The 26627-nt window shown below is 29.7% G+C and overlaps 1 protein-coding gene across 2 annotated transcripts; it reads right to left on the bottom strand.

The window, feature by feature from the left end:
* Positions 1-256: 256 nt before the first annotated feature.
* On the bottom strand, positions 257-26367 carry Rel (nuclear factor NF-kappa-B family member relish). Of its 2 annotated transcripts, XM_080160000.1 has the most exons (29): positions 25029-26367; positions 19178-19274; positions 18819-18909; positions 18283-18372; positions 17709-17780; positions 17200-17296; positions 14246-14388; positions 13880-13968; positions 12763-12868; positions 12325-12410; positions 11904-11979; positions 11082-11131; positions 10804-10857; positions 9901-10036; positions 8539-8636; positions 8197-8334; positions 7404-7488; positions 7146-7241; positions 6934-7010; positions 6615-6696; positions 6287-6366; positions 5709-5828; positions 5285-5348; positions 5130-5188; positions 4826-4891; positions 4158-4308; positions 3204-3339; positions 2731-2804; positions 257-1184 (listed from the first exon to the last, which is right to left on the bottom strand). In XM_080160000.1, the coding sequence occupies exons 1-29, from the start codon at positions 25240-25242 to the stop codon at positions 1113-1115; spliced, it is 2799 nt and encodes a 932-aa protein (XP_080016126.1). In that variant the 5' UTR covers positions 25243-26367; the 3' UTR covers positions 257-1112. The 2 variants fall into 2 exon arrangements, with proteins under 2 accessions (XP_080016126.1, XP_080016133.1); XM_080160007.1 differs by lacking the exon at positions 8197-8334.
* Positions 26368-26627: the final 260 nt, after the last annotated feature.

Raw genomic sequence — 26627 nt, 5'->3', positions numbered from 1 at the left:
CTGTAGAATTTTTTTTTCAAAAACATTGAAGCAAAAATTGAAAAGCTAAAATTAATTTTTTGAACTAAAAACATTGATTACCTAATCTTTAATGGAATCACTAAAACTTCTAGAGCGCGTAAGAGTCACAACCACGTGCGTAGCGATTCTTTTACTCTCTGATTTTTAATATTATCAATGTTTTTTTATAGTAGTGGAAACATTACCTCAATTATAGAATAGCTTCTTTTCATAAACACAAAGGAAAAAACACGAATTTTATATAAAATATATTATACTTAAAGTTACACCACTGGGCTAGAATGTTTCAGTTAATAATTATCATTTTCATTGAGCTTTCTTTCATTACAGTTAATATCAATACAATACACCATAAAAATATTGAAAAATGCATGTTCAAAGATAAGTAATGCTAATGTAATACAAGTTTTAAACAAAATATATATTTTTTTACAGTGTATCATATTTTCAAATAAGTGTATTTTACCAACAATACTTTAAAATACATTAATACAATATTACAAAGAAAAAAACACAACTTTACTGTATTTAATAACGTATGTGGAAGAGTAAATTTGCTTAAATCCTTTACTAAACTAAAATTCATTTACAATATGTACTTTAAACTACAAAATATAAGTAGAAATAATATAAAAGCATTAAACACAAAATACAATGATATTGGAATGTTTTAAGGCATCTTTTTCTTCTCTTTAAATGCGATAGAAAACAATAATAAAACATACAAAAAAAAACTATTAAATAAAAATACTAAAGTAAAATAAAAGTTAAAAATAGAAAGGCAAATATGTAAATTTTAATAAGTTTATAAATAAATTCAAAAAGCACGAAAAATGTTGAAGAAAAAGTTTTATGTTCAAATATAGAAAGGAGGTATAAGTAGAAAAGGAGTGATGTTACGTAATATCAATAATGCTATTTAAATATATTTTTTTATATACAGTGGCAATTTTAATTTCAAGGCATAGTAAAATTTCTAAAAGTACTAATACTTTTCAAAAACAACTTGAAGAGACTGAGCAAATATAAAACAATTTTATTTAAATAAAATATTGATTATAAAGCTTATTTATAATATAATTTAAAATGAATTATGGTTCTTCATCTTTTACAAGAATTTTTGCCAAAGCTTCAGCCAAAGTTTTCACCTTCCAGTCAATGTCCTAAAATAAATGAAATTAGTTTTTACATGATTTTACTAAAAACCCTAAAATACTCACTGTTGGGAGGCCAGGTGAAAAAGTTTATTTTAGTGTTAGGCAAAAATGACTTTGCAATTGTATCAGTAAGTAGGTCTAATAACACCCTTTGCTAATTTTAAAATCCAACTAAATCTAATTTTTGAGAAAATTAGATTTGAAAATTTTATTTTCAATTTTCATCCCCCAGAAAATACCGAACAATCATGACAAGAAAAGCAAAGATTATTAAAAAATTAAAAATTTTAAAAAAGTTTGCTTTTATAAAGTCCTTCATAAAACTACTCCTGAAGGGAGTTAATCAATGACCATTTTATCAGTTGCTTTGCTAAGGTCACGGAAATTCGGCCTTAAATAAATCATACATAGAGTGGTTTTATGAAAGACTTCATAAAGGCAAAATTGTAAAGAATTGAAAAGTATGAATATTTGTTTTTCTTATCTAAGCTCTCGGCTAGAAATTTTCAAACTTAAATTTTTCAAAAATTAGATTTTGTTGGATTTTAAAATTAGCAAAGGGTGTTATTAGACTTACTTACTGATACAATTGCAAAGTCATTTTTGCGTAACACTAAAATAATCTTTTTTCATCTGGCCTCCCAACAGTGTACTCTGATTTGATCATTATTCCAAATTCATAAATTTAAACTATTAACTACACCGCGCCGCTAAAGAAATTTTGAATGAATTAAATTTAATAACCAAAGAAAGTTTGATTTTACAAAAATTTGAAGAGAATATTTTTTACTAGACACATTCTTAAGTTGTTGCCAAGTATAAAATAATAAGTTTGTGGGGTAAAATAAAACGTTGTAAAGGTCGTCATACCAGTTTTACATTTTCTAACAATTTTTTTTTGATTGCATATCTATTTTTTATGGATTTGTAGTAGTTATCAGAATGCAGAGAAATAAATAAAGATAAATAAATCTTGCCCCATTACAAAAAGAATAAATTATGATTTGCAAACAAATATATTTTTTATCAAATACTTAAATACTTATGAGTGTTGGTTATAATTAATACGTGTGCGATAACATTTGTTTGCGAAAGATGAAAAAAAAATATTCCATTACCCTTCTGCTATATCCCTGATTTTTTTGTAACTTGTTTTTCAAGCCAAGCCTTAACGTCATTAAGAAGACAGATAAAGCATGAATGTTAGTGCGCAGTTAAAATTTTTTTTTCTCTGTAATTCCCCGTTTTAAAAATTTGTGTAATTTACAGACTTGTTTTAAACTGCTTTAAAATAAATGTTGCCACGTGGCAAACAAGGGCCCGTTCAATTGTTTATATTATATAAATGAATTCGGCCCTAGCATTTAAGGTCCTATTAAGGTCCTGTTAATAAGAAGTTTGAAATACAAATTGACATTATGTTGGAATATTTTCCTATCAAACTATCTTGGAACCTATTGGAAGCTTTTCTGCAAAACAAGGCTTAAGAGTTCCAACATTTATTGAACTAAATAACAGGTTCTAGGCTATTTTTGAAGAGAAATAATCTCACCTTTAGATAAGAAAGAAGGGCCACGGGAGGATCATGTTTTCTTGCAAGATCTCGAATTATTTCATCTCTTAATTCTAAAATATAATAATAGTTAAAAAACACTGAAAGATACTATAAAATAGTTTAATCATGCATACTTCGTTTTAATCTTTAAGATTACATATATTTAACAGGGTAGGATTGAAATTGAAATTTTATTGGACAAAGGGGACATCCACAGTTTTTTTTGACAACTGTTTTCCATTATATATAAAAAGTAAAAAATAAGTGCGTAATAAAAATAACAAGTTTTATGAATATCAAAACACTATGAATTTACTGGACATTATTTACAATATTTAAAAAACATTCCTTACAAAAATTGGGACACTTGCCATGGTCAAATTGAGAAAGAGAACAAGTCCTAGTGTGCTATAATGAGCAGCTTAATGAGACCTCAAAATAACTTGTTATTTAAAAATAGAATAACTTACTTAATTCCTCGGCCAAGAGCTTCCATCTGCCAAAAGGTCTGAGATGTGATTCCAGCTTCTTAAGATCTTTCTCCATAAAGTCATTGAGGCTGATGTCCTCATTGCAAAGCTGTTCTGTTACCCAATCTGTCAATATCTAAAGAAAGATTCATCTTCATTATAAGATAGTAAGATTTTTTTGCCTGAACATACAGACTTCGAAAATACTTGTCTGAATTGGTTGTACTTTACAGGGAGCTAATGTCTTGGTGTGGAATTAGGATATTTTCTTCAGCCACTTTATAGGCTAGACCGAAGCAACTAGTATGTACATTATAAAGTAGCAAGTTGTGTGTATAAAATATATATACATTTATCATAAAAGACCTTGTATCGACTCAGTAAATCGTTCTAAAATTTTCTTATTTTATCGAATTTTAATGTAACCAAACCACTAATTTATTTTTAGAAATATATTCTAAAGGGATTACGCCACTAGAAATCTCTAGGAGTGAAGAAGAGTGTAAGTCGATTTAATTTATTTTGTGACTTAATGCATTTTTTTCAGTTGTGTATATTACTTATCAAATTATTTTCCATAAATAAGTAAAGTTATGTAAATCCAGGTATACAGGATTTAGTAAAACACCTTTATGTAAAGGTTACTGATAATAAAGTAATCCAAAAATTATAAATCAATTTATATGAAAAAGTAAGTTTTTAGAAAATTGAAATTCATGTTATTTAAATTTTCATCTATTTTGTTCCTGATGTACTGTACAATGTCTTTTCATTCATTAATCAAATAAATTAATTCCTGAAAATGTGTTTAATGTTTGGTAAATGCTTCTTAAATGCATTTACATAGCTTGTAAATAGTTGTTATTTCCAATACAACGGCCTAAATTAGCGACTTATGCGCGGCTGCCAGCTTATGAACGGCGGTAAGCAAAGATTTTAAGATTTATGACTCACCGAATCACTCTCCAGAGTGCAAACTGGGCCATGTATCTCGTTAGCCTCCTTGAGAAGGTGTGGCATTCCAAGTTCTGCAGCCAGCTGGACGCTGGTGACACCAGCAAAGTTGGCAACTTCTGGGTTCACCATGGCTTTCAGTACCAGATACCTGAACAAAAAAAATATTTAAGAAACCTGTGAAAAGCCTGACTTAATCCTTATACCGTCTACGCCAAGCAGAGTTTTAAAACAGCCACTAATTTCTATACTTACAAAATACTTGTCATGTACCTTTCTATCTCCTGGAAATCTTCTTTTCCCCTATTGAATCTGGAAGCATCGAGTTGATATTTAATTTCATATGAATGTATAGCTTTTAATTAGCGTAGTCATGACTGACATAATATCGACATTAGCCTAAATTTCTAGTTGGCGTCAAATTAACGTCGACATTAAGTATATCTACTTATATAAATGCCTACCACCACACAAGGTCAACTCTGTAATGTTAATATAATACCTGGACTAAAGATTAACTGAATTAATATGATAATTGAACGTAATTAGACTTAATGGTTTGATATGATATAATACCTGCTCCGAAGGTTAACTAGGTAATTTATATAAATTTATATTCTTTAACTGAACTAAAGATTTTTTTTATCTACAGTGTATAATTATATTACCTTGTAATATGGGAGAATCCATGTTTTAATGCAAGATGCAGGGGGGTACTTCCACTTACACGATCCCTAAAAGAGAAAATTTAGTTTTTAAAAAAGTATTTAAATGATAATTCAATTATGTAATAAAAGATATATTAAATGTAAGCTTATTTAACATTTAGGCAAGGCATACCTAACTACTATGGCAATACTCTTAATGTATGTTATTGTTTTTGAAGACATTTCTTTTTATATAAGTATATATAGATTGAAGTTTATTTTTAATGGCATATTTAGCTTCGTTATAAATAATCATGATACATACCTGATGTTATAATCACAACCTTGTTCTTTCATTATGATAACAATCTCCAGCTTTCCTGTCTAAACAATTTATTTTAATTAGCTTTATGTAAAAAAATAAGTGATAATATGTATATTAAAAAAGTAGATTTAACTTTTAATAATTTAAAAGCTTACCAAAACAGCCAGGTGGAATGGGAAAAGGCCTTCGTTGTTAGCAACGTTCAAATGTGGATTTGTCCTAAATGCATATTAATTCAAAAGATACATTTATTATAAGAATATTATTTAAAACCTTTACACTTGTAAACCTATAATTACATTACTCGTCGTTTGGCATAATTTTTTATTACATTAAAAAATAAAAACTGTTCATTTTGTCATTTCCCCATTTTATCCTATTCTCCTTCAAAAATAGATATGTAAACTAGTAATTTTTCAGAAGCTGATATTGATTCAACTTTTACTTGTATCACTTCGGTTCCCAAATCAAGTCAGAAACTGTGTGTCGAAATAGGCTAATAAAAAAGTGAAGATTTTTCTATCTATCAGTAATCTATCCCTGTATCTACACTAGGTTCGAATCTGAGTTGAGGCTGACCTGGAAACAGTAAGTAGAAGTGTAAGAATCTGTGAGTTTCCAACAATAAGAGCCAGGTGAACAGCAGAGTTACCCTCCAGATTCTTCATATTAGGATTGGCTCCGGCCTCAAGTAATAGCCTAAATAAAGGGTATCTTGTTAGTCAGTATGACTAAACACAAATTCAAATTTTTCAAAAAGTTTTTTTTATAACCTACTAGCTTAAATCTTACTTAACATAACTTAGGATACACTTTAAAATATTTTTATTTAGATTGTAATTTTCCCTTTTGATTGAAAAGATATTGTAAAAGTTTTAAAAACTTTTAAATATACATATTTTTTTTTTAAAAACAGCTTCAAGCAATAACACATGTTACTGTTAAAGAACGTTGGTTTAATTTGCAATTAACTAATTATATAACTTTAAAAAGATAAGTACTTTCTAACTGGATCATTAGATAAAAAAAATTATTATGGAACAAATTCAAAATTTTGACATTGGAAAAGGGTTTTAGCGACTAAGTAACACAACTAATCTTCTGCAATGGTCTGTCTGTATGTCCGTCCTTCTGATTGATGTAATGAAAAAGGTTACCTAGTCATCATATTTGACTTGAAACTGATGGCTAGATGCAATGGCGTGTTTCCTTCCTTGTTTTTCTCATTCAAAAACTCCTATAAACAATTGATGATACAAAATATGAAATAGTTGGTTAGGTGGCTCATAACAAAAAAACTTTTTTTACTTTTAGTTTGCATATATGTGAACCTTAACGTCAAGATATTATTTAGATTAATAATTTGCAACAAAACACAGATACTTTAAATTCAATCTTTTATGAATAAAAAAATAACATTTCCAATTACTCAGCTAAAATTAATTGGCAAATTGAAAAAAAAACAGCATTAAAAATTAATCTTACCAAACAGTTAAACGTTAAGGTTGCTTGAAGTAGATATCTGAAGACATCAACATCACCATTAATAACACCAGTATGCAACAAACTAAATCAAAATACAAGAATAAGTTATTGGGCAATATTACAAATATTAATATGAATTTAACAAATTTTCCCCCAAAATAACCCGGTCATTAGCTTGTTTGCCCTTAGCTTTGAAATTCTCAGTTCTCAACATTACATAGGTAAAGCCTACCCTAATAGAGATATAATTTATACAAGTAACTCCAGCTGGATGGACGGACAAACGGACAGCCTCCGTAAAACTAAAACGCAAACTTACTTGTCTCCATCTGAAGTTGTGAACCCAAGGAAATGTTTGATTTTCTCCTCAACTCCTTTCCCTCTCTTCTTGTCTCTGTGGGTTTGAAAAGTTTTTCAAAATTGTTTTAAAAAGTATATTTCAGTGTTTTTTCTTTTTTTTGAAGAAAAAACAACTAAGATTAGGAAACATTTTAGTAGTTGAGATACCAATAATTTTGTGAAAACTTTCCTAAACATTTTTTCATATTCTTTGATTGTATCAACAATTTCATCCAGCGTTTGAGGATTTGAAGAGGGGGCAGGAGATGGCGGTGGGGGCATTATAACCTAGAACAACAAATTTATAAAATAAATCAAATATCCTTTAACAAAATTAAATACTCCAGGTTAGAGTAATTCTATTCAAGTTGAATTTTCTTTTTAAATACAAAAAAAAAGTATTTTTGTTTAGTTCATAAAAGATCCACTATTTTATCCAAATGTCTGTACCTTTGTTTTGATTGAAGTCGTCCCATCACGCTGAATGATTCCTCCACCAACAGGGATAACAAAATTATGGCTCAAATCTGTCATCCTAAAATCAAATTATGTCTCACTATACTGAAATAGCTTATCCTTGAATCTACATTCAAATACTAAATTTAAAAAGCACACTAAATCCAATATAACCCACCAGGGATGCCCAAGCTTTTAAGGAGGTTAAAATCTCAATAATCATTTTTAAAGGTTAAATCTAACACATTTTTTTGGGAGGCTTTTACCCCTTTACTACCCTCCCTACCCCTCCGTTTAGGACCCCACCCTATTTTTTTTGAATATATGAAACTTTTTCGTTTAAGAAAAAGATAGGTTAATAAATATATAATATTTGCATGGTTAGGTTGTTTGTCCCAAGGTTAGGTGCATTTTCCCCAAAATAGAAGATACTTTTTTGGTTACATTTGTTACAAAAATGTGCACCAAAAAGGAAAACAGTACACCAAACCAAAAAAGCAGGTGAAATTTCATAGCAAAAAAAAAAAATAAATTAGTTAGAATAAAAAATCACAAAAAATCAATTTAAATATTCTAAAGAAGAGTTATATGTACTAAAAAAAATAAAGTAAAACTACATGTTAGTAAATTCAGTAATTTCAAATTTTAATTAAATGAATTATTCAAAATAAAATTCACAAGAATAATGAGATTAATAAATCGCAAAATTGAAAATACAGTAACAACACAAAAACAAGCAAAACCCCCATATGAAAAGTACAATATTACAGTAAGCGGATGCTCTTGCCTGCCATGATCCATATTTGCCCAGGTTCGTGATCCAATACTGGGCAATTTGTAGCCATGACCGCCAACGCCATGGCCATTTTGAACATTATGACCGTTAAGACCATTCAGTCCATGTCGGGGTCCAGACCTTTGCCCTCTTCAAATAATAACAGAAAATGATGTAAAGTAAAAGAAAAAGTTCTATCTATAAATTTTAAAGCAAGATTATCTGATTTCTATCTACACAGTGAAAACTGTATATTGTTACATAAGATCAGACTATATCTTTTTGAAAATAGAGAAAAGTTAAAAATGTTTTATCATACATTTTTACAACGTGGCAATTCAAAGAAATACTTACACTGATGAGTTTTGATCTGGACAGGACAGTTGGAGAGCATCAATTGTAGAGAAGTCCATGTGATACAATTGATTTGTGTCATCATACTGAATGTTCACCTAAAAAAAGTGCATATGTCTAATTTCTTTGAGATAATAACCTTAAAAGGAAAAGAACATACACATAAGATGATTCACTTATTAAATTTAATTTTCTTTGTTGATAAATGTATAATTTAACCAAAAAATTGATTTTAAGTAAGTCATTAAAACAATTCTAAATTAAAGAAATGTCATTTGTTTAAAATACTACTTTTTACATAATTAAAAATATAGATATTAAACATGTGGCTTGCCATATAAAATTAAAGATTATCCAGAATAATTATTAATTAAATGATTATTATAAGGCACAACTGATTTCTTCACTATTTTGTAAATTTGCTTCAAATGACCTATATAAATTAGTATCATTTTTACAAAATATTGAAGTTCACCCCTACTAAATAAGTATTTTTTACTTGTATAATATAAATCATTTTTAAGAAAAGCAGTTTGTCTATTATTTTTTCTTCCTCCAATGTATGTTTTATTAATGAAATAAAACTAATTTTTACAGGTGTAGTGCCAATAAAGGCTTAAGTTGTGTTTTTCCTATGTTTTTAAATTTTTACAAGGGCAATAAACCAATTTAGAATTGCAAGGAAAAATTACATATAACTTTAGAGATAATCATTATTTAGTCTTTTTCAGCAAAAATATAATTAAATTGAAATTTTATATAGAATACAAATTGAGGAAATTGTAAAGATAATTAATTAGGATGTATACCTTCTTTAGATATAAAGATATATAAATTAGATAGGTATATCTACATATTTTCATGTCATTTTAATTTAAAAAAATTTCACTTCCATAAAATGTGTTCTATTGGTAATTTATCAAACACTATTTTTAGGTCTAACGTGCAGAAATAAAGATATGCTTCGCTAATCATTAATAATTTTTATGTTTAGATTGAACCTGACCAGTCATCAAATGATCAAATCAAAGTACAAAGCACAAACAGCTGTTCAATATACAAAGCATATTAGTCATAAGAGTATATAGTAAAGATACAAACAGCTGCTTCCTTCATAAGTCATAAAGTCACAGAATATCTACATTATCTACAAGGACGTGCGAGTGTTATTTCATTTGTCTATGTTATGTGTCAATCATGGGGTGCATCACAGAGGTCTAATTCAAGTTATGCTTTTAGAATTCAAGCTTCTAATAATGACAAGATGAGTGAGTTTTGTCATAATTTAATGTGGTGGCAGCGGTGGGATACGAACCCACGCCCTCGAAAGGATTAAAAGAGAAATTGAGTAAGCATTATTACCTGTTGACTCATTGGGTCAATAACCAGCTGTGGAGGTGAGGCTGAAGGTTCGGCCATGATGGAAGACACGGGGCTCAGGGGAGCAGTTCCATGGCTGCCAGCCGTTGACATTGGACTCAGAGCCTCAGTTTCAGGCCTTAAAATAATATAATTAACGGGAATAAGAGTGTTGTTTTGCGTCATATTGTTCATTTATGTGCAGAAAGGAATGTTTTTCTTTTCTTTTTAAATTTGGACTTGAATATATATTGAAATTAGGTGGAACAGTTGATTTTGCAAATGTTTACCTAGTATAGTTGCATAATTATTTCAAAAATATGTATGATTTTTAATTCTAACGAATGACGTCAAAATTTTAGGAAAAAAATTAATTTATTCTATTTACACCTGTTTTATTTGCAAGTAAAAACTAGTAAGTGCTGAATAATTCTATTTTGTTTCACATTTTTAAAAAGTTTGTCCACTTTTGATAGGGAAGTGTTTTCTTTATTTTATTTGTAAAACATTTAAAACTATATTTTTACAATTTAAGCTAAACTTAAAAATTAAAATACATAATTATATTGACTGTTAAGGTTTTTAACCTTTAAGAAACCTTTTATATATGTATATACATATATTTATGTTTAATAGTACTTTTACCCTTTTAAATATTTATATAATAGTCAAGCAGAAAATTCAATCTGCTAGAAACTTTGGATCATGGAAAGAAAACGAAGTTGCGGTTTTTGTCGTATTTTCATTGTAGCTTTTCTCCTTTAGTAAGAAAATAATCTATCAAAAGATAATGTGAAAATACGACGAAAACCGCTACTTCGTTTTCTTTCCATGATCCGAAACTTTAAGTAAGCTATGAACGGAGATGAAAAATACACCACACTTTTATTTTCCAATGTAACATACCTGTATTGGCTGGATTCTGTGAATCTGTGAGAGAAATGTCGTCGCTTTCTGTTCCTATACAAAAATAATATTATTAATACTTTGAACAACTTTTCAGGTAAAAGTTAAGAATAATAAAATAGGTTAAAATCGTTCTGAAGAAATACAATAATATATGCTCAAATTTTGATTTTTATATATATATATAAGAATTTGAAGATTTTTAAATATATTTGAATTAAATAAATTGACTTAAACAATTTTTTTAAAAGCATCTGGATAGCTAACAAATAACTTACGAGTGGCTTGGTACAGGCGTGTAACGGAACGGTATCGGTGATGAGGTGGCCTAAATAAACAAAACTGTTACTGTATTCTAGACTCTCATTAAATATACTTTAAATAAAAAATTATATCAAATCTATTGTTGACCTAAAAATGTTCATCATTTTGAACACACAAAGCAAAGCATAACAATAAAATTTAAAAAAAGCTATAGTAATATGTAAATTATTATTTTTATAATTAGGCTATTATTTACAAACTAAATAGACTGATAAAAATTTTAAGGTTTTATATTAAAGTAATCGTTATTGTCCTCTCCCTCCCTCTAAAGAAAAAACGTCTTGTGTAGAAAAAAAAATAAATTACTTCTTAATGTTTTCTTCTAACTTTATGTATTTTTATTTCTTTTTACTTGATTTACCTATTCTAACTTTAGTTTAGGATAAATAATATAAATTACAATTAAAATTAAAAAAAAAACACTTGTGTTAATAAGTTAATGACACACCAACAAATATTTTATTAAGTAATTTCAATTTTAACTATTCTATTAAATTTATTTTATTTTATACACTAGCGGCTGGGGCTTACATCTACGGGCCCTTCAAGATGTGGGAAACGACATAAAAATAACCATCCTAAGACCTATATCCATATATAAAGAATAAGCCTAGAACCAACCCAGGCCCCATGAAATCAAGAACTCAATCGGTTCAGCAGTAATCGAAATTATAAGCTACAGACAAAAAAAACTTACTACTGTTTATAATAGGTTAAATGGTTTTGTTTGATGAAATAATTATAATTATTATTTTAAGAAAAGAAGAATTTTCTACCTGATCACTTGGTCTATACAACTCAAAATACACTTCCACACACTCCTCCACTTTTAGATCAACATAAGGAGGAGTCCTAAAATTATTCATCAATAATCTAAATTTAAAAAAAACGGATTTATTGTTACTTGGATCTTACACCAGATTATCATGTACCCTAATAAAGTGAAACTTGTAGCAGACTACCCTATCCTCTTCTTTACCCCACCCTCTCCCTTTGTACTGGAAGAAAGAACTGACCAATAAATGACAGGGAAAATAACAACCTAATTTAACAATATTTCCCCTGTCATAATATCCAAGTATATTTTACATCCATTTTAAAAGATAAATGTAACTTCAATTTTTCCTAATGCTGGTACTCTTCTATCTTAAAGCTACATTTTAAAAGTCCTTTTTTATAATTTGAGGAAAACCTTACTTGAAAGCAATGGCATATTGATGGTGGACATCAGATTCTTGAAAAAACGCTTCTGCCTCCCAAACTCTGTCCCCATTATCTGCTTCCTACAAAAAAAAGATTGATTAACTTAGTTTTCACATAGTTTTAAAATTTAACTGATTTTTTTTCCTTTTTTCTAGGTGTACTTTATCTGTATTACTTTGGTTTAAATATCAAAATAACATGACACTAACAATTATTTTTTATTAAATGTTATATGTTTCATTCCACCCCATTTTAAAAAGTATAATTATTTTAGATATTTTTTTATTTGATGCAATTTTATATTAAATTATTAATGTTTAAAACTTGCCTTTTTTTATTTGTCATTAATATATCATGAAATGACTGGAATTTGAAACAACAGACGGACGAACTTAGTTAATGATTAGCTACGCTACTAAAAAAATATTATACCTGGTAAAACCTAATTCTTATATCTTCTTTGATGACTCTTTCAGTAAAAATGAAAATTTCGTCATGTCCCTCTACCGTTCCACTACCTTTACTTGTTCGGGTTATTCTAAAAAAAAAGATAATGGTGTTAAGTGGCTTATTCTTGACTGACGTCGATTAACAAATAGTCGTGATTTGAGCTTAGACTGTTTTGCGGGTTATTTTCACTTTACAAAATAAAGTAGGTATTTCCATCCCTAACAATATAATGATTAATAGCCTAAAATTTACTAAAGAGCCGTTGAAAGTCCTCTCATAAAACAATATGTATTCGACAGGTTTGATACATTTTTTTCCTACAGAACATAACTCTTAATTTTAAAAGAATTCGGATCATGGAATGAAAACGAAGTAGCGGGTTTCGTCGTATTTTCACAGTAGCTTTTGATAGATTATTTTAGATAAGGTTAGGTAAATGTTAAGGATTGCCCCGCACCGCAGGGTTAGAGCCTCCCCTCCCCCATAGGAGAAAAGCCACTGTGAAAATACGATAAAACCCGCTACTTCCTTTCTTTCCATAAACCAAAATTTGCACTCAAACTTGTCTGACACCTAAAGCGGATATTCAGGGGAATAACACTGTCAAAAAAGACAAAACAAATATTGTTATTTAATTTCTTATCATACAAAATAAATAACCTTTATTTTTCTCAGAATTTTGGATATCAAAAATAATAAAGCGGATTTAATTGATATGAAAAGGGTGTTTTAAAAAAAATATGCTTAAAATTGCGAAATTTATAGTCAATTTATTCGTATTTTGTCTTCAAGAAAGGAAACTCTAAAGAACGCCAGGTAAATAGTTTCAGCAAGGTTTTTTTTTGCAAACTGTGCCTTTTCACTTTTTTTTCGTACATAAAAAAAGAGAGAGAGAGAGAGAAGGAGGGAGAGAGAGAGAGAGAGAGAGAGAGAGAGAGAGAGAGAGAGAGAGAGAGAGAGAGAGAGAGAGAGAGAGAGAGAGAGAGAAAAAAGGAGAGAGAGAGAGAAAGAGAGGAGGTACCAGAGATTGCACAGGTAGGCAGATAATGGAAACTTAATGTCTAGGCCTCACTTAAAAAATAATACATTTAAAACTTACTTTAAATCACCAGTTCTGGGATTCTTGAGATTTCTGATGGGATCAGAGAAAATCATCTCACAAATTGGGTAAAATACACCATCTATCACCTTAGAAATTATATTTTATTAAATTCCTTTGTAGAAGGAGGCTGAAGTATATGTTTTAATTTGAATTATGCATGCATTATCAATTTTAGACACAAATAAACATCTTAAACTTATTTTCTGTAATGGCAGAATTTATATTGAGTTATTAAGATAAATAGTTATGTTTATCTTTAAATTCTTGGAAAATTGTCTGTAAAACAATGGCTAAAAACCGGTTCTCATCAAGAGAATATTAATTGGTTTCAAAGTCATACTAGAAAATATTAACTCAACCTACCCTGAAAGCCTCCCATCCAAGGTAGACAAGGTTGTTATTCCTCTCCCCGTCCTTCTTCATCATGCTGGACTCATGCTTGATCTGAACTTCCTCCACCTCGTTCAGGCGCACATTCTTGTCCTTAGACTCCACTCGTTTCTTTTCTGTACCAAGAAAATAATTTTGGGTTTTAGCACATTTTCCAGATTAAGGACATTAATTAGTAGCTGTCTATAGTGCCCTAACAATATGGGGATAGATGTCACTGCTTTTGGCCTAGCTATTCTACGTTAGAAAATACCCTATACCCCATTTATTTTCTAGGGGGTTTCTTTCCCCCTTCCCCTTCTCTTTCCTTCTACTATGATGTCAATAGAATAGGTGGATGGATAGGCCAAAAGCTGTGACATCTATTCCCATTTTCTTAGGGCACTAAACACAGCTCCCATTAATTAAGACATACCAAACTTCCCACTCATATTTTAATAATGTTTTCAAGTTTAATACTAATTATAATCATAAATAATAATTATATTCCATAAACGTCAAATTGATTCAAATCGATGAAAATACAAAAACGTAATGTTATTTTTGACTTCCAAATAAATCCGAACATTTAAATTAAGAATAAAAAAATCTAAATCATTTATAATCAAAGTAATGAAAAATAAAAAATGTGCAAAACTTGTCAGAAATTGAGAACATGGGAATCACAGAATTAGCAATGTTTAAAATTACAATAATTATGTAATCATTTTAGCAAACTATTACAGCATAATTGATACTTAACAATACAATTATAAAAGTTAGTTTTGTTGTTTTATTATAAAGTACATTTCTTTTATTCTTCATTCTAATATTTTGGGGCTCTTAGGGCATAATGTAAATGTAAAAACTTGTATTTTTATTTTTGTTGCCCTAATTTTAAAACACTAAGTTTTAAGTCCAAAAAAAATTAACGAAATTTTTTTTGCGTATAATATTTTAAAAATATCTACTTAAGGACAAAAAGGTATAACGGACAAAGTGAGAGGATGCTTAATTGTCAGAGGAATCTAAACCCCAAAAAATGATCTATCTGTTATAAAATGTAGCTGTGCAAATCTCAATTACATTTGTTTGTCTGATGGACAGACCTAATGTTAAGGCATTAGGCACAGAGAGAGAGAGAGGACAAAGGGCTGTTTATTACACTAGTCCTAAAAGTTTTATAATAACGTTTTCTTATTCGTTTTCTGAACAACTTTGGGGACTGTTGGTTAATTTTGATTGATTGTTTTATTAAGTTAAGTGTTCAAACGTCTCAACCACTGATGTTAGTCTACAGAAGGGTTAATTATGTGTATCATCATTGGGGATGTATATCAATTTATTGGCCATTTTCTTATCCATTAAAATCCCTGCATAGAGCAGCTTAGCTCATTAAAACTTGATTTTAGTTTTTGTAATTTACTAAAATTTTATGGGGGCCGATAAGAATGCCACGACGTAATAAAAAGTCTAGTTTCAAATGTAAATCATAGGCGTCCAAGGGGGGGGGTAATGGGCCATTTGGCACCCCCAAACGATTTTGGGGGTGCCGTAGGCACCCCCAAAATTTTGTGAACAATACCCCCCCCAAAAAAAAATTACCCCTACCTTGGGGGTGCCGTAGGCACCCCCAACGATTTTGGGGGGGGTATTTACCCCCCCCAAACCATTTTGGGGGGGTAAATACTCCCCCCAAAATAGAAAATCTTTAACAAAAAAAATTTTTGCGCGCTTCGCGCGCATTTTTAATACTAAATTTTTTATAAAATTTAAATTACCCCCCCCAAAAATTTTACCCCGGGGGTAAATTTTGGGGGGGGTAAACAAATTTTACCCCTGCCAACAGATTTCAGGGGGGGTAATTACCCCCCCCAAGCAAATTTTACCCCCGGGGTAAAAATTTTGGGGGGGGTAAAAAAAATTTGCGGCGCGCTTCGCGCGCCATTTTACCCCCCCAAAACCAAATTACCCCCCCCTTAAAAAAATTTTACCCCCCCCAAAATAAAAAGCTTGGACGCCCCTGATGTAAATAAACACTTATTTTAAAATCCTTGAAATTATATTGATATAAGGTGTTTTTAAGCTACGGAATTTAGGTAGGGCTCATAGATTCTTAATAGAAAAATTAGTGGTTTAAAGCAAAGCTTTTCTATAAATTTTTCGGTTGGTCTGTAAGTCCTGCCAAAACAGATAGCTCTTATTTTTAATTTAGGTATATTATAATTGTCCTATTTCAAACCTTGAATTGTGATTCCAGTAATACATAGGTACGGTTTAGATAGCGTAAAAACTCTATAATCGTTGACAGAATGTCCGTACGTCCATTTAAACCACATTGATTTTTATTTTCTTTTTAATAACATTTTTATGTGATATAATTATCAGGTAGGAAGATAACATTGGGCTGTTTCATCTGATTTTTTAATACTCATTTCTAGGAAAACAAATTTCAATATTATAAGCGAAGTCATAAAAATGTTAGTTAGTCTCTAAACTGTATCCTGTATTTCATTAGTTTTTCTACAAATTTACCTAAATTTTGTTTAGATTTATAAATTCATATTAAGTCATTGCCATATCTTTGTAATCCAACATTTTTATTCATTTTGATCATAAAATGCAAATAAGGAAAATTATAATTACAAAATCTAAATCTTATTGCATAATCTGGCTCCTAAAAGAGGCCTTTTATATTTTTTTAAATATTTTTTTCACTATTGACAAGTTAATAATATATAAATTCGATTGCTTTTTATTTGCTCCTAGACCAAATCACTATTAATTTAGTATTATCAGTATCAGTATTTCTGGTTCAGTATTATTTCAACTTAAAGTCTAAGGTATAAATTGTTGTATTATTGTTTTTTGTTATTCTGGAATAAGATGATACTGAAATACGGAAATACTGAATTCTACTTAATTTTGCTGTTGTAAATTTTACTCACCTAAAGCAACTTTCATTTTTCTTGCGCAAAGAGTTGATTCATAGTGACTTCTGCTTGTGTGAATAATACCAAGGCCTTTCCATACTACTGTGAATCCCTAAATATTAAAAAAGTTACAATGTGTAAAATAAATTGGAATTGTATCTTATTGGAAGACTAAAATGCATAAAAAGAATATGACTCCTTATGCGCCATGGTTACTTTACTATTGTCGTTATACATCGGAAATAGTACCAGAATAAATCATTTAAAAGTCAAGATGTTAAGGACGATGTAACATCTAACAAGTGCCAGATAATCAGCAGGTGCGGTACACTATACGATAAGGTAACAAGTTTTAATGATTATGACTCAATAACCATAAATTTTAATGTTAAACATAAAATGTAATTTAAAAAGAAGTTCTTTTAAAATTACAGGCCATTAAAAATAATTATAATTATAGAAAATGAAAAATAATTTTTAGGTTTTGTAAAATGTACTTTACATAAAACTATTTGATTGTCTACCTTTTCTCTTGTTGTCTCAACTTCAATAAAATCCTCTTTATCATCTCTTTCACTCACTCCTTTCATCATTAGCTAGATAAATAATGTTATTAATATGGGCCAAAAGTAATTGGATGTTTGTGTGCGTAGGCTACCCAAGATCTCTGAACTAATGAGTGTATGCTCTTTATTAAAACATTTTATTAAAAGTGAGGGACGAAGGCCACCACCGGCCCCTTCCTTTAGTGATCACATTTTGATAAGAATAAGAATTGGCAAAAAATAAGGATAATGATTTAAAGCATATTTTTAAGAAGCTTGAAATGAGGTTATTTATAACTTGACTAAATCTTGACTAATCATATATAGGTTAGTAAGGTTTTTTTGTCTGAAGCTTAAGATTTTGAGAACAACTGAACCTATTTAATTCTTCTTTTTAGGGAAACGTCACTTCGATGTAGAGATGGTTTTAGGCTATTTTTTTAAAATTTCAGTCTTTGGGTGGTTCCAGGCTATTTTTCTATCAATGCATAAATCTTCGAATATAGAGCCCCAAGATGTCAGGGGCACCGTCACTAGTATCCATATAAAGTACCTTGTGAACATGATGGGCGTGCTTGTCCTTCCTGGTGTAGAGTCCAACTCTCACAGTTAGCTTACCAATCTGTTCTGGCACGTTCTCTACCTAGAAAAAAAATATAATGTACAAAAATATAAATCTAAAAGTACAGAATACCAAGTAATTACCCAAAGAATCTAACCTAACCTGATCTAAGTTATAAAAAACAATCAAAAAACTTACACTCTTTAATTTTAATTTTTTTCAACAATGTTGAAAGAGGGGTGGGTCATTTGTGCGAGACAAGGTACTTGCACATTGCCTTTCATATTATTGTACAATGACATCCAAAACTTCCCATTCGCTATTTTGAGCAATTTTTTTTGTTCAATATACTGTTATTAAAAACACACTATCAAAAGTTTTTCAGGCACAAAGTATTGCTTAATTTAACCCACTTAGCATTAACAGAAAATAAGATATTGATCATTAATCTCTATCAACGGTAAGTGGGTTAAATAAAACAATACTTTTTGCTCCTTTAAATGAAAACACGCTGTGTCAAATCTTACCTTAATTGTTGGAAAAGTTTTGTTCTTTTTGTCATAAGTATTACCATGGATGCAGCCATGGGTACCTGACATCTCAGAGGCATACCGAAATCTAAACAATTTTAGTTATTTGTGTAACAAAACTTGTTTTAATATTATAATTGTACATTTTTACATTCGTAGAAAACTGGATATAATACGATACGATACATGATTTTTAATTGTGGCTGAGAACCGGTTCTTATCCATCGGATATCAATTCATCGACGCCATATTCAAAATTATTAAATTAGATTTGTAAGTTTTAAAATTTGAATTTGTTTTAAATTTTTAAAATTCAAAACAAATTCAAATCTGAAACTATAATAAGTTGGATTTACCTGAATTTTTCCTCGGGTGCCTCAACAACAACCAATTTGGCATTATATCTTGTGGACTGTAAATGTTGTCGGATTGAACCCATCTCGCTGTTATAACCTAAAAAAAAAAAATAGAGGTCAGTGTTGGGGATAGTAAGATGTATAGAACATAATTTTTGTGCTAAAAGATTTAGTATTTATGTGGGATAAAAAATTAATTCATGATTTATCAAAAGATATCTAAAAAGTTATAATTTGTTGTTATATGTACAACAAGACACTCTTTGTTTGGCTGTTTATAAACATCAAAATGATTAAAACCTGACAAAAATGAAGAGAGTCAATAATATTACATTTTTTTGGTAATGATTACTTATTTCAATTTAATTTATTATATCCTTGAATCCCATTCGTATTTTATAAAAGCAAGGTAAATGACCTAAAAAATCCTTTAAATTATCATACAATGTTGCTTTTTTAGTTTACAAGTAGCGCACCTACTTAATATCTTAATCAAACTAAAATGAATTAAATAATAATTTAAGATTTTTATAAAAAGCCTTTTTTTAATTAAATTGTGTACATTTTTCAGCTGTATTTTTGTAATTGTACTACAATAGTTTTTTCATAATATATACGTAAATAAATTTAAAGCAAATTGATTTAATTAAAGTTGTGCAGCTCCTATTTAACTCACACTGTCATTTATGTATAGGGGGACAAAGTGTCTCAAAATCAGCCATGTGACGTCATAAAATGTGGGATTATCCATCACTTTTTAGGGGTTTTCTTTCCCACTTCTCCTCTTATCTCCTTCATTTTTATGAGTCACATGGCTGATTTTTGAGACACTTTGTCCCCCCTACTCATTTATGCATTTTTATGTAGACTAAGTTAGTTCATAAAACAACTTATTGCATGCCTAATCAACTATAATATGGAACATATAAAATTATTTTCATAATGACATTATGACAAATGGTCGTTAAATTCATTCAAGATCATGTTTTCTTACACACCAATATGCCAGTGCTGCTATAACTACGAATTCTAAATTTGGTATGTCATATTGTTCTTCATCTATTATTCCTATAGCTTATTATTTCTGCGCTACATGTTCATAAAATTGTCTTTGTCTTTTTTTTTAAATAGCTAACAAGTGTTTAGAATTAATAATTATCAATACAAAAGAAGTTGAAAGTATAAATTATAAATCTATTTCATTCCAAACAAAAAACTTTCTCTCTAAAAATTATATTTTTAATAGATTTTTTACCAACAAACTTTAAATTATTACCTGTAATAAATAGGCTAATAAATGAAATAATAATTAGATTTGTGGAATTTCCTGTTAAAATGCAGTTTATAATTTTTATAAGTTTATCAATTAGTAATTCCATTTGTTTGCAAAATGTATTAAATGAGGTTTTCTATCCAATAATTACATTTTTGGTATTTAGACCCTAAAGTATCAGTAAAAAAATCATACATTTTTTTTGCGGGTTTTCGTACTATTGCGCAAGATGTACTAGGTTTCCAATAATTCTGTCAATATTATGATCACATGGCAAAAATTGTAATTTCTAGATACTTCTTCCCAGAAGGGGAAAGAGAAATTTCAAATTTTGCCATGTGATCAAACTTTGACGGAATATTTGAAGTAGTATTGGTATATTACATATTTATGATATAATTTGTAAATAATTACCTGCACGTTTTCCATGAAATAAATTAGAAAAGACAACTTATGTTAAGTTACTACAATTGACAGGTTATCTCTATTGTTACTACGTAGTAAATAGGTAGGTCCATATTATTCGTTATTTTGTACTGTTATATAAGTGTATAACATGATAGTCAGGGATAGGGGGTTAAAAAAAGACGAAAACTTAATCTGACCCCCCTCCCCCCCCCCCATTGTACTTGTGTTAATTGTGGCCTTTTCATCTATTAAATGTTTTGTGGAAAAATAGGTGTGTAGATTATTTCATAATAACATTTTCCTCTCCCTCTATAGTCTGTAAATTATAGTACATAACTACGTATACTGATAAAAGCTAATTAATGTTGTGTTTAGATTATAATTTACATTAAATTAATTTATTTGTTTTGTGTCAATGTTTTTTAGGTTAATAAGTTGGGTAATTAAAATATGTTATAAAAAAGTTATACCAGTCAAATCATTGTAGCATAACAAGCTAGTGAATCACAATTTTTATGATAAACTGGTTTTTCCAGGGGCAGAGTGCGCGCGCGCGTGTGTGTGTGTGTGAGTGCAGGCAGGACTGCTTGTGTGTGATTGGTAGTCTGCCTGAAGCGCATTTTAAAACATGGTTTAACCATAAAATACTTTGTAATACAACCAAATCTTAAAATAGCCCATGGTATTATTTTAGTTTAACATTTTTTTTGTGATATAACTTCAAAGGAATAAATTTTTCATATTTTTTCTCATTATATCTAGTTTAGAAATGGAGATATTTAAATCAAAATAAATTCTTAAAAAGTTAAAAAATGTTGCTATTCCTAACAATAAATCCAATAATTCATTGCTCAGAAAAAAATTAATTTGCTAGAAAAATTTGATTGGTTTTATAGTAACATAGAAATACCATAAAATGCTGAAGGTGTAGTACCCTGCCATGGCTAAAAACCTAAGGAGTGTGAGTGCTGGGTAGGGTGAGAGGGAGGGGGGACTTGATGACGTCAATGGTTGTAAAAGAAAAGTACTATAAAGCGTTTGGTTATAAAATTTATGTAAAATACCAAACCATAAATATTTAGAAACAAAATTTTTATTTCTTTTTAAAGAAGTAATCTAATCATACTAGATTATCTGTGTGGACCTGTCTTTTAAAAATTTAATACCTTAATGTAAATGAATTTGGTCTAGACAGCTTTTTTGTGCTTTATTCATTGATTTTTTCTAAAGGTTAAGTGAAAATAACTTTAAAATGCCCCGACGCAAGCAAAATTCATTAAACATTAAAATACTTATTTTGTTAAAATGTATAACACCTTAAAATAAGGATAGTTTTTAACCTTTTAAGATGAAAAGAAATATAAATTTTAAGATTTAATTTGCCATGTACTGTTGACTGTCTCTGTTTTCTGTAGGAACCAAAAAGGCATATTTAACTGTTATAAATAGTAAAGCATCAACTATTTTATATGAGCACCAAGTTAGAAAAACTTGTTGCTCAAAAATGTTCTCTCTCTTCCCAGTGCAGTAGGATTTATCTCCAAACAAAAAGCTGAGATGGAACGTAGATAGTAAAAGAGAAATGGGAGGGGAAACTGAACTTTCTAGAATAGGTAATTAATAATACCATTCTTGCACTGTACACTTTTACATTTATCACTAACAGGAATTTAAATTGCATTACTTCACAAAAACCGTATGGATACATTTAAAATCAGTATTTAAAAAGCTTAGGGGCATCTAGCAGAATTTAAATACCATTATATGAAATTAGCCAGATCTTTATGAGTTGCCCTGATTCTTTAGAAATCGGGTTCAGATGAACAGAGATAATCCTTAGGCCAAGAGCTAGATTGGTAAGCTTCGCAAACTGCTGAATATAATACATGCTAAATGCTAACCTGCAACTTTAGTGGACGATACTCAATTATTACGTCACGCTGGCCTCGTTGAGTTTGGCATGTGTTAAATAACAAGGATGACAATATCCATAAAAGCGAAGCACTGAAACGGTAGGACAAACGGACATTAACACTTGTATAATGGCAGAACTGAATAATCAGAATGGGAATGTATAAGAGTCAAAGCAAAATTGTAAGTAAATTTGTTGAAAAACTGCTTGATACAGGATAATGATTATGGACATACTTACATTTTTTAAGACTTGATTATAGAGTTGCTTCGCTTATAATATTGTACTTTGTTGTCCCAGGAATCAGTATACCAAAAATCAGACCAATCGGATAATTAGGTCACATACAAATTTGTTGTTAAAAATGTAAAAAAATCAACATGTTTAAAATGGACGTACGGACATTCTGGTAATGATTATAGAGTTGCTACGCTTTCTAACTCGTACCTAACTGTTATCAAAAATATATAATTAAATTGAATAAAGCATGTTGAAATTATTAGAAAGTGAGCCTAGAATAACCTTGTAATCTACAAAATTTTAAAAGGGGAATTTACAGAACAGTTTGGAATTCCAAAATGTAATTTACAATTATTTCCAAACAAAGAAACCCTTTTAGAGGCCAACTTTTTGTAAATTACAACTTTTAAAGGCGTAATTAGAATTTAGCAATAGAGAATTATAAGTTTGCCTCGGAATATTACAAGTTGAATGAACAATTATTTTATTTCCTCCAAATGTTTACCCCAATAATAATTTCTTGTATAATCAAGAACATGCAAAAATACCTCCTTTTAAAATCTCAATGGAGTTTTGAATGATTTTTTAAATTGATGAACTGTTATATATTTATTGATATTTATTGTGCTATAAAAACAAATGCTAGCCCAGTTTTATCTAATATTGGAATATCATCCAAGATGCTTTATCACATCTAGTAAAAACTAAATATAGAAACTCACAATCTGTGATTTACTGGAAATAAGATTGTTTAAACATTTTAAGAAAAGGTTAAAACATTTTAGTAAGCTACTATGAGAGAACAGTTTTAAGTAGCGAGGCTACTCTTTAATTTGAAATGTCCGTCTGTCCGTCTGAAACGCTTCGGGGGAAACGTGATTTTCTCGGCTCCTTTTCAAGATAGACGCCTGAAATTTTCAGAGATTAAATAAATTTGAATACTGCACAATCATACTTCTATAAAGTTTCATTGAAATTTGCTTATTGGTTGGGGTACTAGATCGATTCCTAGTTTTTTTAAGTGTTCAAGGTCATTTTTAACTCCTAGTCTTGATAGGAGATTAAGGGTAACCAACACCCACCAGACAACCAACCCTTTGATTGCACGACCTTTGTCTAAGAAGTTCCCACGGTGAATGGTAATGTTTTGGGCTAAGGCATTCTCTATCACCTTCCTGACGACGAGCGGATGCGCTACGTATTGAGCCACTGTCTCGGGTTTATAAAGATACATCTCTCTAAACATAGATGTATCTACATAAATCTCCACTATATGTATGCCTATATATCTCTATAATTAACTTTAAAAAAAAAACATTTTCTAACCCTTCTTCAATACGTGATTTTATTTTATAAAGATTCAATCATCAAAAATGTTCTTATATCCAACTTGCAACCAGTAAAAAAATATTTAGTTATTAAGTTATGTTGAATGTTAGTTACTAGTTAGAGCTGTAAAAAATATATGTATAAAGTACAGGTTTGACGGTCATGAAACTGTTTAAAGAGCCTATGAAAAATGACGTCATACTGGACTACCGTTGGTCAATTAAAATGTATACTGACCTGCCATTGGTAATTTATTCTGCGTTTTTTCATTGGTCATTTGTATTGTATGATGTCATTTTTTATAGACACATTAAAGAGCTATGATGCATAAAAATCATAAAAAAATATTTTCATTTATTTTGTAAATATGTATTTAAAAAATAAAAAATCGACAATATCTTACAGGTGAAGGGTCAAAATTGAAAGACTAATTAGAATAGGTTGTATTTATTGTTTATGATGTCAAGTTTTTAATCTGTATATTTGTCAATAACAATTAAAAAGATAAGAAATTAAATATAGAAAGGTACACGAGTATTATTATTTTCTTTAAATAGTAGGAACAGTTAATTCAGATGCAAATTTAAAAAAAAAATAATCATAAGATCAGGATCTTACTTATGGTTGTTTTCAACAAAGAGTCTAACAAATTACTGCTTAATTATCAAAAAATGTAAATTCCCTCTTACCTCCAGACGACCTCTGAGCCAAATAGACATGAGCATGCCTCCCGTTAAGGTTCGCCGCGTGTGAAACGGGCACTGGGACGTGGGCAGTGGGGGGCGGGAACACTGGGATGTTAAGAGCAGCGGCGGCAGCGGCTGTACTTTTCCTCTCCCCGATCATTGTGTTAGCCCTTCGACAATCTGGTTTCAACTGAACTGTGAATTCCTCTATCTGCATTTATATGCTTTTATATATATACATAATATATATAACACGGATGTCTATCTGTGTTTTATTCTTTCTGCTGTATGTCACATACAAATGTACTTTACAAAGTTTTACTTTACAAGAGCCACTTAAACTGTGTTTTTTTAATGTATTTAGCAGTCTATATAATGTAATTTCACAATAACTTGAACAATATGTTATAACTTGCAATCACAAAGTCTAATTATAAAGTGAAATCTTGTATAGCATGCTGTAAAAACGCACGCTCTCATCAGCTAAATAGACACTCTATCTGCAATTTGTATTTTACAAAACTGAAGGTAACTGACAGACACGGTCACACGAACGACAACTAACTCTACTAAACTTCTCAATGAAGAAGAAGGTATCTCTGCTGTATGTGTATAGGCTTGGCGCTCAGCGAGCTATAACACAAAACAGTAAATATATTTCAGCTAAGTAAAAAATGAAATAATAATCAACCAGTAGATTGAAAAAACAATGACAATGAATTTAATAAGTATTATACCTCAGTATTAAAAGTTAACAATATTTTAGATGACAAAAAAAAATCGTCAAACTGCCTTGAGTTTTGAGTATATTTGTTCATGTTCGACTGCTTTGTATTGTAAGAGGTAGAAAGAAGTACTACTAAGTAAGAGTAGAATACACAGTAACAAGGACGGACTTACGGACAGACACTGATCATAAAAATGTACTGTTAGCTGTTTAATTTGGTTCTACAGTTGGATATGCACACCTTTCCACTTGCCTGTGGGACGATAGTTCAGTGTTGGTGCCTTTACTTTGTGTGCGTGTGTGCAGGGGGGAGATAAATAAAGGGAGAGAAAAAAAGAAAAAAGGGAAAAAGAGAGAGTTGTAGGTTTGAATATTGAACTGTGTTATTTACAAAACATTCTTAAACAAACCTTTTCTTATTTTAAAATTCACTTAAATTAAAGCATAATTTAAATGATAACAAATAGTAAACGTATCCTAACCTTCTGATAACAACAATGGTACGTACTTATGGTTAAATCTAGTTAAAAGTGGCAATTTGATAAACTAGTTTTAATATAACAGAAGAAATTTTACTTTAACACAGCGCAGTGTGTGTGTGTGTTGAAGCTGTGTTGTTTAAACTTGTTAGAAGTAGAGACAATTATTTTGTTAAACAATTGTTAAAACATAACAGACACATGAAACATGATCAATGGCGTGCACATGGTTTTACCAGGGGGTTGAGATACCCCCCGACATCCCTATTTCTACAGGCCTTTGAACCAAAAAATTTTGAGAAAAAAATTGTTATTCATCTCAGTGTAAAGATAAGATACAGCAACTTTTTGTAACTTACATTCATTTATAGGTATAATTTTTTAATCTAATAAGAA

This window comes from Acartia tonsa, chromosome 1 (genome assembly GCF_053477335.1).
Source record: "Acartia tonsa isolate MP-2025a chromosome 1, ASM5347733v1, whole genome shotgun sequence".
Classification (NCBI taxonomy): Eukaryota; Metazoa; Arthropoda; class Copepoda; order Calanoida; family Acartiidae; genus Acartia; species Acartia tonsa.
Note: the sequence above shows the minus strand (reverse complement) of the source record. Positions and strands in the feature narration are given on the sequence as shown.

What these genes read in the sequence shown, in the direction of transcription:
- Rel (XM_080160000.1), bottom strand. Translation starts at nt 25,242, where the DNA reads ATGCAGATAGAGGAATTCACAGTTCAGTTGAAACCAGATTGTCGAAGG. An exon ending in AAACTTTTCCAACAATTAAG is followed by an intron (nt 18,373 to 18,818) that starts GTAAGATTTGAC and finishes TTTTTTTTCTAG; the next exon opens with GTAGAGAACGTGCCAGAACA. An exon ending in CATTCCACCTGGCTGTTTTG is followed by an intron (nt 5,189 to 5,284) that starts GTAAGCTTTTAA and finishes TAAATTGTTTAG; the next exon opens with ACAGGAAAGCTGGAGATTGT.